Raw genomic sequence first — 16509 nt, 5'->3', positions numbered from 1 at the left:
TAAACGTGACCTTTTCTAAAAGCCTTTTTAATCACCGGTGGTCCCGGGGCCGGACGCCTCATGGTAAATGTGAACACTGAGCCAGTAGCTTGGTGTAATAAGGGGCCAGGTTACAAGACTGGCTGTTAATAGGAAGGTATTTTGAGGAGTCCGGGCGTGGGAGCGAGGCCAGCAGCTCACCAGCAGAAGTCATGAGTTGGCATGAATGTTTGTGTCTGTTTACTTTCATATTTACTAAAGATAATACTTGAGATTTCATTGTTTGAACTGGGGGAGTTGTTTCCAAGTTAAGGTAATATTTACTTAGGGAAAGTCCTTTATTTAACAAAGCTGTATGGTTTGGTTTTTTTAACCTTAGAAATCAAGAAAATTGCATTTTATATTATTACTAGGACGTAGCTACCGTATTTTTGCAAATATTGAAACTTCCTACGGTTTCTGTAATTACAAAATATGTTTCTAAGGAGACCAAGGAAACGGTTCTAAGTCTGTCCTGCCTCCCCTCTGTCATCCTTAAATTGAATCGAAGTGGCTTAGTTTTTTGGTTGATGTCTAGCTCATCCTCCCATCACAGGTTTTCTACCCGATCTAATCTCAGCCTGGCTGTGGAAACCGGAGTGGACCAAGTCATATATCAGCAGGAGCTGGCGGAGACTGCTACAGATTAGATGGGAGAGGAGTGTGCTGCTGATTTATTACTGGCCGTTAGCTGGTTAAATGAGGCTAAGTGATCTGGTCAGCTCAGGGAGGTGAGATGGAAGAGATTAGCCTACATAAAGAGTGATGGAGCGAAAATATCTGTGAAGCAAAAGGAGACTCCTGACCTCCAGTCTTTTCCTTCCTCTTTCTTTTTTTATCTTCACTCTCATCCCTCCCCTCCCCAGCGCTTCTGCTTCTCGCCTTTCGTTTATCTTTGTATCTTGCCCACGAGTATCTCGTGTTTCTGCTGGTTATTTTTTGAAGAGCTTCTACGACCAGTTGCTTGATGAATCGTTTCCTGTAGCTATTTAAATGTGAGGACTTGCTGCTCTTTTTTGCAACAAACTGAATATCATTGAATTTAGCCTCAAATACAACAAGCTATTTGAATGCATGACCTTGAGCTGTGGGACATTTTTTACATTTATTAAATTAGTAAAAAAACATTTTATTCATTTGACAAAATGATTAAGTGTCTAATTGTCTAAAGAGATCTTACCAGTACCATCACAATGGTACAAACAACCCTCATTTCAAACCTGGGGAAAATGAATGAACCTTTTCATTTTGTTAATTTCATTGCCACTGCCTCGATTTATCATTATGTTATCTACTTCATACGTAACCAATTGAAAGGAGCAACGAATAGTAAAGGTCAATCCATTGCTCCGGACGTAGCTATATGTGTCCAAACTGTGGTGTGCAGAATATCTGCTCCGTCAGAAGTTTCTGTGGGTGTCAGTTTGCACGTTTGTTTCATGTATGTGAGAAACACTCATCTCCACATCCGTTTCCTCTCAAAGAGGAGCAGTAGGCCGGGGATTTGTTCCGCTAGGTTCATGTCTAGCTCAGGGTTAAAGAGAGGGAGGTTTTTATTTCATAAAAAATGTTACACCTGGTTGTTTTCGTAGGTTTTAAGTGAGGTTTGGTGTCTCTGAGCGAAGTGGTTTTTTGCTTCTCTAGTGTACTTTTTTCACATTTTTCTATACCTGTATCCGTCTCTTCTTTTCACTTTCTCTTTTCCCTGATTTCATGTCGTGCTTGACATTATCTGTTATCTCTGAGTACGTGTGCTTGTTCAGCCTGGGTGTGCGTCCTCATGTTTGCATACGGCTGCGTGCTTGGCTCAATTTGTGTGTTTCCATGCATATTGCTCCTTTACACCTCCTTCCCTGCCGCACCCTGCGCCTCATTGTTCAAATCCACCGACAGGCCAAGGAGTCTGGAGCAGAAGCTCACAGGAAGTCTTTGTCACAGTAGCGCTGAATGGAGAGCAAACAGTGAGATGCACAAACACAGGAAGTTGCCGCTTTCCTTCCATTGGCTGCGGCTTGGCTTCATGTCACCGTGCTCATTTTGATCAAAAAGCAGCCACATTAGCTTTGTCTCTAACCACAAATGTCTCTGTTCATCTTTCGGTCTACGTGTCCCTGCTACTGTCAGCCATAACCGCTCTGTGCAGCTGCTCTGCATGTCTCTGAATGCTCATAATTAGCCTTTGTCATATATATTAACTTGACAGTGTATTGAAGTGGACTCTGGGAAGCAGATGTGATGTCGTGCCATGTGCTCTCATAGGTGGGTGGTTATTAATAGGAATAAAAAAAAAATCTCCATTGGAATTCTCCTTTAATACTTTTATTGAAACGTCTCAGTGGGTCAGTATGCGTCTATATCCTAGAAACGTTATTAAGACACAAATTATTCATCGTGCCTCCTCTCTTTTCTGCTTGGAGCAGCTTACCTTGGTATATTACTTCCTTTCGTCGTATATTACAGTGAAACCTCCACCGAAGCTACTATATTAGAGATATCCATCTGAATAGCATCTCTCATATGGATTTTCTTCCCCGTCTTCATTCAAGAGCGTGTGAGGTTTCATTCTGAGAGCATTACCTCTTCATTTCACGTTCACATTTTTGTAATCCTCTCCCTAAAAACCCTGCACTCGCTCTCTAATAGCACCGGCATGCAGATTTGCTCCGCTCCTGCTCCAACTGTGCGTCTGCTTCAGTTTGAGTCTTCTTCTTGGTTGGGGGAATTTTGAGAGAATAATTTCACCTAAATTAAATTACTAGCATAAAAACTGTGAGCAGTTGTTTTTAGGAGTGCACAGAAGCAGCCTGAGTGCGAGGGGAAGGACTCGAACTGAAACACGGGACAGTTGTGCAGCGACTGTATCTGAGTTCTGACAGTTTGAGCTGGAGCAGAGCACATCTGTGTTAAAGCAGGGTCTATTTGAGAGAGAGAGAGAGCAGGGGAAGTATAAGACATTCTGATCTTGAAGTCAAGAAATAATACTCTCAAAATATAAGACCGAACTCTTGAACTAAAATGGCACTAGTAGAGTGCAAACCGCCACAAACGCACTTTAACGCAACCACTTATGGATAAAATATGTCATAAATCTTCATTAAAATGTCTGAAACCCACTATGTTAGATACTTTGTTGACTTGTGATCTTACATTATCCAAAATGCTTCCAACAATGTTCAAACCCAGGGAAATCCTCCATTTTATTCAAGGTAGCGTGACATTTTAAAAGACTGCGTGTAGATAATACACAAGTTCACACACATACACACCACTGCTCATACCAGCTGTTACATAACCACTGGCTGTGGTGTACAAACTGAAGCAGTGAGTGTACTAGCTCCTGTTTGTGTGTGTGTGTTTGTGTTTGTAAGGAGCTGTTTACTGTGTGCAGATAGATTAGATACCTGGGAAAGGCCTTTTCTATCATCAGCTCAGAGCGACACCACTTCCTGTTGCATGTTCACAAAAACCCAGAATCTGGAGATTTAAATATTTGAATACGTTATGAGGAATTTCACTGCACATCTTTTGGGGGTGGTATCTTCATTTTGATTTGGATCACGTTAACACTGCTGTGCAAACAAAAGAGAAATAATTCATCAAGCAGATGTCTTGTTTGTTTGTTCTCATAGACCGTATATCATTCTACATCTATCATTGGGAGTGGGGCTGTGGACACAGTGATTTAGAAACTGTTGTTGTAGTTTTGACACCACAGTTTGTTTTGATTCACGACTTAAATGGCTTAGCTGCATAAAGAAAAGCTTGTATAATACCACTGTTGAACGTTGCTATAATAAGCACTAGAAAACACTTCCTCACTGTTATGCAGCCTCAAGGACAAAAGATTTAAATATGACCTTAAAGTCCTTAACTCAAAGTCCTTATTTGTTTTGAATTATGGTGTAATGACATTGAAAAAGGGAATCATTCTCCCATCTTCTCTGTCTCTCTGGTCTCTGGTGTTTTAGCCTGCTAACGTTACCACCTTAATGAGAGAGAAGCCACAACACAGTGACTCAAAACTCCACCAACATTATCAGCTTAATTTCAGGAACGATTCATTGGTCTCTAAAGCCTGAATGTGGCTGTTGTTTCTCTTCAACCCACAAGGTGGCAGCACGTGTCCAGTCCAATTGATTGTTTAGACTCCTGGGTGAAAAAGAAGCACCTGTCAGCAGTTAGGTGACGTTTGTTTAGTCACACATATTAATTTAAGCAAGTCATATTAGCTCAGTGTGTGTGTGTGTGTGTGTGTGTGTGTGTGTGTGTGTGTGTGTGTGTGTGTGTGTGTGTGTGTGTGTTTTTTTTATTGTGAGGGTTGAGACAGAGGAAGGACACAAGATGTGGACGACACTTCGGTGACATAAGGAGAAAAGCAGAAAGACCAAGAGTGTAGAAAGAGGAGAAGAGAAAGAGGGAGAGATCTGTCCATTGAACATGAAATCATATCTTGTTGCATAATCGTGGCTCGCAGGTCTTCCCAGCGTGCGTCGGGTTCTGTCAGCTCTTTCCAGTCACATGACGCTATCTAGTGGCGCTGCAGCATTGAACCAGCGCTGATGCTCCGCCACCAGCCAGAGGCAGACGCAGAGATCAATAGTTCTGTTCTTCTCTGAGCTGAGGCTCTTTGTATGCAGCGAATGTTTCCAAGAGGAAGTTTTCTTTTTAAAAACCCTGGTCGTAATATTTAGATGTTCAAAATCAAGATTTATTTGTGGCTGCACAGTGCAGTCTTTCAGTGTTAGGGAAACACTGGTTGGTTTATGTCTTCATTCCACGGTTTCATTTTTACATAAAGGAATTTGTCAATGTGGGAAACCTGTCGTCAGCATTTATGTTTCTCCACCGAAGGAAAAAGCTGAGGAGCGATAAAATATTTTCAGCATGGGTGGATCCAGGTCAGGCACGGTTTACATGTGATTGGCCCCTAGAGTTCCCCTGTCCTGTCCCATGACCAATAAGTAAATATCACCAACTCTAGCACTTTTATATTTAATTAGTATTCTATACATTAAATATATATTGTCTTATCTAAGTTTAAAATGTAGAACATATTCATATTTTTTTTGTTGTATATATTACATGTGCAAGGAACATATTTGAACACATTTTAAACTCAAATGGCACTTAAGAGAGCTCAAACCTCCACCAAGGCCCCACAGTCCCCTTATCAAACCTTATATAAATTCACACTATCTGGATTTTTATGTTGCTCAGCACTAAAATGCAACAACACTCATAACTCTCAGTCATCTAAATGTGCCTGATTTTTTTTCCCATCAAGATCTATGAACTATTGTCTGAGAAATCAATGAAAATGTTGATAAACGTCCTATCTCAAAATCTTGAATCTGCACCAGATCCTGATATAACAATTTGATTTGTGAAATTGTGTGCAGATGTTGGACATATACTGTAACATATGGCTGTTTTAATGCTCTTGCCACAGAGGCTGTTGAAAGCAGCCGACAACTCACCCTCATAGCTTTGTTACCATCGCCATCCTTCTTCTCGTCTTCCTCAGTTCATTACATTCTGCCACATACCAGCAATACCAGCCGTCACTGAGGAATCAGCTGCTGCCCTCCCCTCCTTCTTCCTTTTGTCTGTTTATTCTTATTTTTTAATCATCTGTCCTCACCTCCTCCCTCTTATCAGTTGTGTAGAGCCCCTTTATTCACATTCCAGTAATGCCTGACTGCATACCAGTCACCAGTGACCAGCTCCACCTCCGGCTGCAGGTCCTCTGCCCTGCCCGCCACCGCTCTCTCATCACTGCTCCTCAGCCCCAGCACAGCTCATTGAGCACCGCAGCCTCAGAGAGAAAGGATGAGCAAGTGAAGGTGCTTGTCTCTGTGTGGGACAGTAGGTGGCATCATAGTACCACAAGCAGCAGCAGCTCCCACATATCAGTGCTTCAGGCATTAAAATGAAGCAACTCTCAGTCTAACTAGTGAATGGGTTTCTCTGTTCAGATCATAAGATTTGATTATATTTTTTGCAAAACCAAATTCTGGACAAATGTTATTTTTACACATAAAAGTTTGAATAGTGTTTCCTGGCTTCTCCATACTGCCAGGAATCAAAACCCGTTATTTATTTAGCTGACCTTGGTTTGAATTTATCCTAGAAGTAAACAAAAAATACTAATCATTTTTCAGAATAGTTCCCTTCCCGAAAAAATGTGCTACGCGACTTCTCACAGCTGCATAGTAATTAAAAAAAATTTGAAAAATGTGGTTTTTCATTGTTGAGTCCGAGCTTCACGTTCTCTAAATGCCTGAGCAGCGATCGTCGCACGGCCAAGGCTGCGTCTCATTTCCTCCCATCGGGTTAGAATTTGACCTGAAACCAAAGCCCTCCAAAATTACAAAGATAACACAGATTGAGTGCAGAAGTCCAGAAGTATTCAGACATAACATTTGGCTTTTGCTGGGCGTTGAGGTGAAATTTGAGAAAATGCCAACATCAATGTCATTTATGCTCCAATTATCTATCACTTGATAACCTTCACGCAGGAAGTAGAGCAAGCCAATAAAACATTTTCAGTCATTTCCACCAAAAGCTATCTAACAAAAATCTGATATCTTGATAAAATGTTTGTCCCCCATCGCCCAGCCCATACTGAAATGTCCCTCAGCTTGGTGCTAACAGTCAGACATAGAGACGGGTCGCAGGAGCCCATAGGACAGACTGTAAAGTGTGAGTTACAGTAGTGTCCTCTCACTATACACCAGACTGTATGTGACAGACTGACCGGCTCCTGGCGTCGCCCTGCCTGCCTGCCTGTATATATAGGCCCTTTCATACTGCACTGTTTGGCTGGGCCCCAGCTCACATATACTCCTCACTGTGCTCAGTGTGTGTTTGTGTGTGCTGAAAAGTATTCAGGGTCAAAAACTTGTTTGTGCTCGTATCTTTGCAGCAAAATCCCTGTGAATTAAATTGCATAATACACATGTGAGCAGTTTCATAAGGTTCTTTTTTTGTTGTTGTTGGCAGGAGTGTGTGTGTGTAAAACTTGGCATGTGTAGTGGCACAATCTTTCTAGTTGGCTTCTCCTCTCATACATGCACTCAAGTTGCTGGAGCCACAGTGGTGTTTGTGTGTGTGTGTGTGTGTGTGTGTGTGCTCTGTGATCCTGAATTTGACTCTGTGCGATGTGTTCCTGGAAAGCCTGTGTAGGAGTGCAGGGTCCAGGGCGCCTCCACAGCGGCAGCCAGCAGCCACTGTGTTCTAGAAGAGTCCCACGTCACTGGGAACGAAGCAGAGAGAAGAGAAGTTTATTGTTTTCACATTTCTTTGTATTTTGTCCTTTTTTAATGTCAACACCTTCTGAGAAAATCTGCAGCTTTCTCCTGAAGGCATCACACACTGACTCCATTAGTATGCACTGACACACTCTTTGAGTCGTTCTTACACAACATGCACCAGGAAGAGGAATGCAGAAAGGGTAATAAGGGGGCGTCCATGATGAGAGGGAGTTGTGTGTGTGTGTGTGTGTGTGTGTGTGAGAGTGGAATAAAGAGGCTTCAATAGAAATAAGGATTGCGAAAGAAGCACAAATTAGCTTAATGAAGGGGCTGCAAAGGGAGCAATAAAGTCAGGGGCTGTGAAGGTGTAGACGATGAATGAGTGCAGGAAGGAGGAATGGATTCAGACTGAAAAGGAGGAGGGTGAGAATGGAGGGGGCTGTTTTCTAAGTTCGTCAATAAAGCTCGGACTAATTGTGCCTCTCTGTGGTCTGCAGTGGTCTCCTTCTTTCCTTTCCCCCATCCTCCCCTCTCCATCCCTTTTTTTTTTTTACTCCAAGCCTCCTATATCCTTGTCTTCTCATCTTCTCTTAACCCTCCTCCTCCCATTTTCCTCCTCCTCATATCTGTGGCTGCTGTGACGCTGCAGTGACGGACTGAGCTTCAGCAGCAATAGATCAGCAGTTCCGTTGCCAGGCTGCTCTGGTTGTAATAAACGAGCTCGGAGCCGTTGAGACCGACCCAGAGCGGGGGGGAATAGTGCACATGCTCCCGCTCACACATCCGCTGCACCACACGCCCGCCATGTGATGCTGACTAATCCTGAGTGCTCTTAAAAGATATGACTTTCCTGGATTCATCATTTTGTGCCTGTCCTTGCTTTAGTCCCTCAACACCTGAGTTAATGAGGCATTTCATTTTGCTATTAAAGATGTTTGGGGGGGGAGGAGCATGATGTTTGGGCTTCTCTGAACATTACATCCTTCTACTTGTCAAGCTGTTAGTAACTGAACGTCAATGTTGCAAAATCTTGTGTAAAAACTCCAATAGGACGTAACAATCTGATTAAGTCATAGCTTCTGCATGATGCAACTCAGGTCAGAATACATCACGACTTAGTTCGAGTTTTGCTAATTCAGAGGAAGTTATTGTCTATTTGTCTCTAATATGAGAATGTTGGTGTCTCATATAGTGGATTAAAATATGGGATCCCTATTTGTTTCTCATCTTTCCCTCCCAAAGCTTCCTCAACTGGCAGTGTGGTCTAAACTTCCTTTCAAAACATTCTCCCCCTCTCTCTCTCCATCCATCTTGTTTAGTCTCCAACTATACGAACATGTTTCTTTAAATCCAAAGTTGACAAAACAACAGCTTTGCAGCTGTAGTTGGTGTTGACACACACACACTCACAAACACACAACCATTAGGGACAGTCCTTCCTTGCCCAAGGGCATGAATACACACTTCAGACTTGCCGGAGGGAGGCGGCTGCTGCTGGTGCAACGATAGAGATCAGACGACGTCATTCCAGTGTCACGTCTTCGTCTGTTCAAAGTCACCGTGAGCGACTCAGACTGTCACTGCTCTACATTTGAACATTCCTGGAACCTCCCCCCTTCACCGTCACTTCTGGAGGTGGTTGTCAGAGATGATGCTGAAACATCTGCATAGCATAGATACATTCACCAGCCGATGAGCTGGAGTTACACCCAGTGTTTTCTTTATACCTTTGTCTGTTTGTTTGTTTGTTTGTTGGTTTGATTCTAAGCAAGATTACGTAAAAAACTACTGGACGGATTTCTATTGAAACATGGTTAAAGAATGTGGTAGGGGTCAGGATCATTTTTTTTAAACAATCGGAGGTTGGGCGTTTCCCAGGGAATAATTAATGGATCTTAATATGAAAAATCAGGCACATTTAAGAGCGCTAATTTTTCTCTTTAATAAGCTGCAGATCCAGGGATGCATCAATCTAAAAGCCTTGAATCTGCTCCTGTAGTTTCATTGTGTTTTCAGCTTCCTGTGTAGTGAAATATAAAGTGAGAATTAGTGTGTGTGTGTGTCCACCAGAAAGACACAAATATCCAGTTTTATCATCATTCTAAAGTAACTGGAATGAAACCACATTGTTTTTGTCTTTATTAAGCTGCAAATTCAGGGAAGCATGCTGATATTTGATCAATATTAAAGCTCTAAAAGGGCCTGTGCACTTGCATCATGTTTTCCGCTTCCTGTCTGATGAAATATAAAGTGAGTGTGTGAGTGTGTGTCCACCAGAAAGACACAAATACTCAGTTTTATCATAATTATAGAGTAGCTGCGACAAAAGATAATCACTTTTCTCTTTATTAAGCTGCAAATCCTGGGCTCCATGCTGATAATTGATCAGTATAAAAGCCTTGAATCTGCCCTTGCACTTGCATCATGTTGGCCAGCTTCCTGTGTAATGAAATCTAACGTGTGTGCATGTGTGTGTGTGCGTGTGTCCATTAGAAGAGACACACTTGGATTTAAACGGCATTAATGGATCCTCAGCCCTATTCTTAGCCTTAAATCTGTCTCACCCTTCAGGCGTTGACAGGAGCCGATCTCTGCTGCTGGAGTCTGGTTTGTGTTCCGCCTATGGACGAGTAGAAATGTGTGCATGTGTATAAGTGTGTGTATGTGTGTGTATGTGTGTATATATAGCGGCTCCGATAGGAAAAGGCTGAAACACGAGTCTCCTCAGGAGCGTGGATGCGCTGCCTCGCATCGATCACCGTTTCCATAAAGGGACCGCGCACGTTTCCTCTTCTTTTTTTCCTCTTGCGGTTCTTTGTGTTTTTCAACGTGGTTTACGTCATGAGGAAGATGCCAGCGAGGAGAAGTTGAAAAGAGAAAAAGGTTCAAGTTTCATCCGGGTGTTTTTTTTTCTGAGGGAGGAAAGGAAAAGGAGCTGGTTTGCGTCAGCGAGTCAGTGGAAAACAAAGCGGAGCTGCAGCCTCCTCCTCCTCCAGACTCCATGATCGCTTCTACACATTCTAACTTTGACCACCGATACGAGGTGTGATTTGGGTTGAATCGAAACGGCTGCAGTGTGTGTGTCTGTTTGTGTGTCTGTGTGTGTGTGAAGACTCGTTAACCCAGCCCCACGGAAACTACAACACATAGGGAGGAGGAGGAGGAAGCGAGAGACAGAAGAGGAAGAGTGAGGGAGGACTGCAAGGAGCAACTCCTTATTGTTCCACGTTTGTTTTTTGTGAACACACACACTCTCTCTCTCTCTTTCTTGATCGCTCTCTCACTCGAACACACACTCTCTCTCTCTCTCCCTCACACACACTCTCGTTGTGGGGTTCGGTTCTTTCGAAGGTGCGACAAGAAAACAGAAAGCTCGTCAATTCTGGATTTCTTTATCCGCTTCCTTTCGTCCAGGATGAGGTTTAAACGGAACGGATCCTACACGTTGAATAGGTAAGAACCAGGCTGGTGTGATGTGGTGTGTTAGCCTTATGGAGGAGGAGGAGGAGGAGGATGAAGATGATGAGGAAGAGGAGGGAGCATGCTTTAATACACCCTCAGCTTCTAAATCACTTTCCCTTGTGTTTTCCACGTGGAGATCCCTCTATTGCACTTTATTGCATTTCTTTAATTTCCCACAATGACCCTTAATATTGATATATTGACTTTTTTATTGCAACAGTAGCAGCATCAGGCTCATTCAGCTGCAGCTGCACCTCTGAAGGCTTGTTCTTCATTGTGATGGATATTAAAGTCTGTCCAGGCTTATATACTCACATATATACACATATATTCTCACATTGTCGTATCTATTTCTCTATTTGATGACGGTGTGTGTTTGTAGGCCGTGGTCGTTGTAATGTCACATCCTTGGCGCCCAGATTTCACCCACGTGGGTTTCAGTCTGTTCAGCTCCATGAGGAGAAACCTGTCTGTCTTGCTTTGAGGTGGGTGGAGGAGGGGGTGGGCTTTTTTCTCTTTTGTCCTCCTGCTCCCATTAAGAAAAACGATCTCTACCCCCCCACCCCTCCCTTCCACTGAAATACCCCATCATTGAGTCCCATCACCTAGCAACTTTGTATGTGCGTGAAGTGTGTCTGCCTCTCTCTCCCCCTAACCCACTTTTTTCGCTTGACGTGATTGCAACGGCCTCTATTCATAACCAGGCGTTTCTAAACCCGGTCACGAGTTGGGTCTGCCCAGCGGTTCCATCCCTCTATGTCTCTTTCCCTCTTTCTCTCCCTCTCTCTCTCTCTCCTTGTTGTGCAATCTCTACAAGTCACAAGTTTGTTAGAAAAAAAATCTGAAAAACAACAGTGTTGCACAGCTTTCTCACATTCATCCTGTGTGTGCCTGTTTCACCGGATGTCTTGCTTTTGTTGTTTGTCTGGATTTCATGATAAGGCCGTAAAGTTTGAGGAAGCACACACACACACACACACAAACACACAGACACACACTCTCATATTGTTGAAAGTGACAAATGATTTAGAGCCAGTTTCGTTCCTTCCATTTTCCCTCTGCTGCTCCTTTTCCCATTTGGCTTGTTAAGGGCCACACGGCGTTCTGCAGTACCTGACACACACAAAACCCACTTCCTGACTCTCGGGAACTGAAAACACAAAGGGAGCTAATGAGCACCGAACGCCCACTTCACCACACAGCTGAAAGTGGAAGAAACGTCTATCACCATCTACCCATTCTCCACTTCTTTATGATGTATAGCTTCGGAAGCATGTGTTTGTGTTACCTTCCCCTTCTGCTCTGTTGAAAGCATCCGCCCACATGTGCGTGTGCAGGTAAGCAGGATGAGGTGATTAAAGCGTTAAAGCGTAGGGCTGTGAGCTGCAGCCTCCTGGTCACAGGTCTCCTGGGAGCCGCAGGAGGAGCCGGCTGTGGCGCTGGAGAAGGAGGGATGACGTCAGTGGATAGGAAACTGCTTCGCCGGCGCTGCTGCAGTTCTCCTTTGTCATCTCTTTATTTTCGGAAAGACGAGACGAAGCAGAGAGGGAGTTGAGTTTTGTCGTGTAGGACTTTCAGTGCAGCAGTGTTATAGGTGAAAATATCAACTTGTTATTGTTAAAAACCATGTCCAGGTCCGGGGCTCATTTTGATGAGTCGGCGACAGAACAAGCAGAAGCGTCCCCCCCTCCTGCAGTTGTTGCGTAACTGTTGTCCTCTGAAGGTGACTGGCTCGCCTGAGTCTTGTCTTTCTTGGCCGACTGCAGTGTTTTGTTCTCTCTGAGCTGCAGACTCTCGGCCTGCTTGACGTCAAGCACGGGTATTCAGTTGCTGCCTTTTTCCTGGTCAGTTAATCCTGTGTCCGTGTCTGTCGAGTCCTGCAGACTTTAGTTACAGCTTCTCACACACACACACACTTTCACCTGCCTACCGCAGTCCTCCCCACTGTGTGTGTGTGTGTTTGTGTGTCCGCCTCTGTGTTGTGATCTGTAACGAGGCAAAGGGCAAGAGAAAGTGATTGCTTGTATCGAGTGATGAATGGGAGAGATCCAGAGAGAGAGAGAGAGAGAGAGAGAAGTAACGAGGTCCATATTTCACCTTGTGTCCTTCGCCTTATTTGCCCCACAACATTGCCACAGTACTCTGCAGTGATTGGCTCGCTTCCTGGGGGCTTGTCTCCGCGCTAGCCCCTCCCGTCCCGTACCTTTGCATCATTTGTGTGAATGAAGCGTCCCCGTCATTGTGTACGTAATCCCATATGTTCGTCCCCCTGCATATACACAATTTGATCCCTCCTTTGTTTTGACACGAGTTGAGCAATCTGCTGTTATGGCTCGGTTACATATAACCCGACGGTGGTAAAGCTGTCAACCTGCTGCAATCATTGACTTTCCCCAGAGGTGTGATGGGAATCGGGGGGATTTAACAAACAGAGTGTGTGTCTGGTCCCTGTGAGCGACGGGTGGGAATGGGATGTTTAGACCTTGTTTAGGATGTATACAGATGGCTGAGATTGGATCCTCCCGGGGATTGTTTCCTGTCTCTCTCTCTCTCTCTCTCTCTCTCTCTCTCTCTCTCTCTCTCTCTCTCTCTCGCCCTCTACGTCTTGCCATCTCTCCGTCCATCTCTCTCCCCTGCAGTCCACCCGATGCTGCCCGGCCGTCAGCAGTTTGTTTATGGGACTCTGTTTGCCAAGCTAATCTTCCCGCCTTTCAAGTGGGAGCCAGCTAGAAAAAGTGAGAGGGAGGGAGCGAGGGAGGGAGAGACAGAGAGGGAGGGAGAGGGAGAGACAGAGGGGAGGGAGAGAGAGAGAGGGAGGACGAGAGTGTGAAAGTGAGGCAGGCAGTTGCAGTAGTTGGAAGCGAGAGCGAGAAAGAGAAACATGCCCAGAGAATTGAGTCTGGCATCGTGAATCCTTTTTTGAGAAAAGTTGTTTTGAAAAGTGCTCGTTTGTTTGACTGACGCATCAAAGGGCCTTCATGTGTGTGCATCCGTCTGTCCTGCACCACCTGCGCTACAGTCGAAGGCCGTTCGAGCAGCCACATTATTACGCAAGGTGCTATGCTGGAGCTGGGAGCTGCCGTTCCGGTGCACCCATAGCCAAGCAGAGACGGGAGGAAGGAGGGTGCTGTGGTTCGGAACCTCGTCAGCCCGGCTCTGCTTCACCGACGACCGGATGGGGGTTCTGGTGTGCTGCGACTGCTTCTTCTATAGGTAGCTAACCGAGTCACCGATACCCTTGTTTCCTCTCATGCCCCTTCCTCCCTTCCTCTTTACTGCTGTTGACATCACCCCACTTGGCTGTTCAGCACTTCTGTGTATTTATTTTAGACTTTCACTAACTTCTCCATCCGATCCCTCCCTCCTCCCTTCTCCCTCCTGTCCTGCCCATTCACTTCTCTGTTGTATTGCTGCGGGTTTTACTGAGACATTTGAGGACAGTGCCGCTGTGGCAGGGAAGAGATTGTGCTGTAGTCAAATGCACGGGTTGTCTTGACTTGTGGGAGGGGGAGGAGGAGGTGGGAGGAAGGGAGGGAGCTGGGGACAGACGGATAGCGTTGGCCTACAGCCCGTCTCCTGTAGCTGAGCGATGGTGACGAGTTGGATGTTCCTGGTAACAGCGTTTGCTGGGATGGCAGGTCACGACTAGTTGGAATGAAATGGCGTGAAGCCAGAAGGCAGATGATCAGTCAGGCTTGCCCTGCAGCCTCTGCTCCCATCCTCCCGTTTGCCTCTTTGGCTCCGCAGCACTGTTTGTTCGGACACACAGTTCCCTCCAAAGAGGTCAAGGGTGTGTGTTTTTCCCTTTTGTGTGGCTCTGTTATTTGCAGAGCATTGCACTTCATAGACTTTGCACTTTTTTTTTCTGAATTCACTTTTTTAGATTTAGCTCCCTTCAGATGGACGCGGTACACCAGCTGTTTTGGAGAGTGGCTAGTTATAAGACCCGCTGACTCGCTGGCCCTCATGCATGTGGTTGTTGTGCTTGAGAGGAAGGTGAAGTTGATTTAGGGAAGTCTCTTGCTCTGGCAGTTGGAGCAGAAGTCTGTGGTCCCACTCTCTTGTGGTTGTGGGGTTGGCGAGCCCGAGCCTGTCCTAACTGCTGTATAAAGTCTAAATATAACTTCCTAGTTCTCTAAGGAGCATTTTGATGGTGAGGGTAAAATTGTAGCTTTAACATAGACTCGCACAGCACAGCTGGATTAGATTAGGCCTCGATGTGATTCAGGACTTTGTTTGCATTTCACTGCTGCTCTTAGTATGAATAACAGCCTGCCGTTTGTGTGTGTTTGTGTGTGTTTCATGTATTTGTGAGGCACCACATGTCATATACTGCTGGCCAAATACACACAGAAGCCTTATGAAGGCAGGGCTTGTGCCAGAGGTATTTGCCTTCATGATCAAGGCAGGGCTGGGACCTACGCAGTGATGTCTCATGGGCTCATTAAGCCAAAATGGGCCGTCACGTCTATTTTTAGCAGTTTCACCATCGATGATGTTATATGGCTTGATTGATGTGTGTTTTTGGAGGCACACCCATCCGAACAGGTCCTCGTTGACCTCAGCCCCGGCTGGCCCTCCTAACCCGGGGCTCCGGTGTTTTGGCTTTCAACAGTAGCATTGTGTGGAGCAGAAACTGCCTGCCTGCCAGCACGCTCCAAAACAGACTCCATGTTTAATGTGTAGAGTGGAGCAATTGAACAGTCATTCAGCAAATTACATAAAAGTCAAATAGATTGGAATCGACCTTGAGTTTTTATACAGTCTGGAGCAGGGACCTCATTATTTATTCTCTGGTGAACTTGAGGAGAAGCACTAAAGCCAAGTACGTCTGTGAATCAAGAACTTCACTGAATCCTCAATACTCAATCATATCCGTGTGTGATTTAATATTTTTAACCATACGTATACCTTTTAGACTGGAAATGATGAAGATCATTGCAGCTGTTAAATAGTCAAAGTTCATGACCCCACTTTTGACCTTGAGAAGACACATAGGGACAGTATTGTTTTTGTTGTTACACTTTGTTTTAATCTCACGTGTTTGTTGTTGACACTCAAACCAGTCTGGCTGGGATTTAAGGTTCAGTCGTCTGTATATACTTAATGTTTCGTGATTATGGAAATCTTGTAGAAGTTCTCAGCACTAATCTGTAACCAAGAGAGCAGGAAGAGGTAATTATATTTAGTCAGAGCTATTCTGATACATTTTACACTCAATAAGAAGAGAAGCTTCGAGGTTTTACCTTTTGATCGTCATTGAATTTTGTTCTAACTGTAATCGCTTTGTGCCGTATGCACATTGTCACATGTGAATGCGTTCTCTCCATCACACACACACATACACACACACACACACACACACACACACACACACCCACCGAACACACACACAGAGGATCAGTTTTCCAAGGTCTCCTCTAACTGTGGTAGGTGCCTGGGGACTGTTGTTTGAGTTGAATCCTGGGTCAAGTTCTCATTCAGCTTTAAGTCAATCTTGTGTCTTTTCTTTCCCCCTCAACACACACACACACACACACACACACTCAACACACACACACAGTAACATCAGAGGTTTAAGTTGTGGCAATCAGTTCATCATACACAATTGCAGCATGAATGAAAAAGAAAATCCAATTCTCCTCTCTGTTATGAGGTTAACTGTTCCTCTCCTCCTGTGACGGATCATCGTTGCTGTAGGAAAGCAGACACACACACTCACCCACACACACACACACACACACTCACACACAGATCCGGAGTCTCCGTCACATGA

At 44.7% G+C, this 16509-nt stretch overlaps 1 protein-coding gene across 4 annotated transcripts in view; it reads left to right on the top strand.

Moving 5' to 3' along the window:
- mob2a (MOB kinase activator 2a) overlaps nucleotides 1–16509 on the top strand; it is a 56862-nt gene that overhangs the window by 12095 nt on the left and 28258 nt on the right. For 2 of the 4 annotated variants that reach the window (XM_061076197.1, XM_061076200.1), the window contains exon 1: nucleotides 13538–13946. The exons of 1 other annotated variant lie outside the window; for it this stretch is intronic. In XM_061076197.1, coding sequence (XP_060932180.1) covers nucleotides 13909–13946 — 38 coding nt within the window. In that variant the 5' untranslated portion in view covers nucleotides 13538–13908. Of the gene's footprint in view, nucleotides 1–10589; nucleotides 10725–13537; nucleotides 13947–16509 lie in introns of those variants that run through there. One more of the 4 variants, XM_061076198.1, reaches the window with a different exon arrangement.

This window comes from Limanda limanda, chromosome 8, assembly GCF_963576545.1.
Source record: "Limanda limanda chromosome 8, fLimLim1.1, whole genome shotgun sequence".
Lineage (NCBI taxonomy): Eukaryota > Metazoa > Chordata > Actinopteri > Pleuronectiformes > Pleuronectidae > Limanda > Limanda limanda.
Note: the sequence above shows the minus strand (reverse complement) of the source record. Positions and strands in the feature narration are given on the sequence as shown.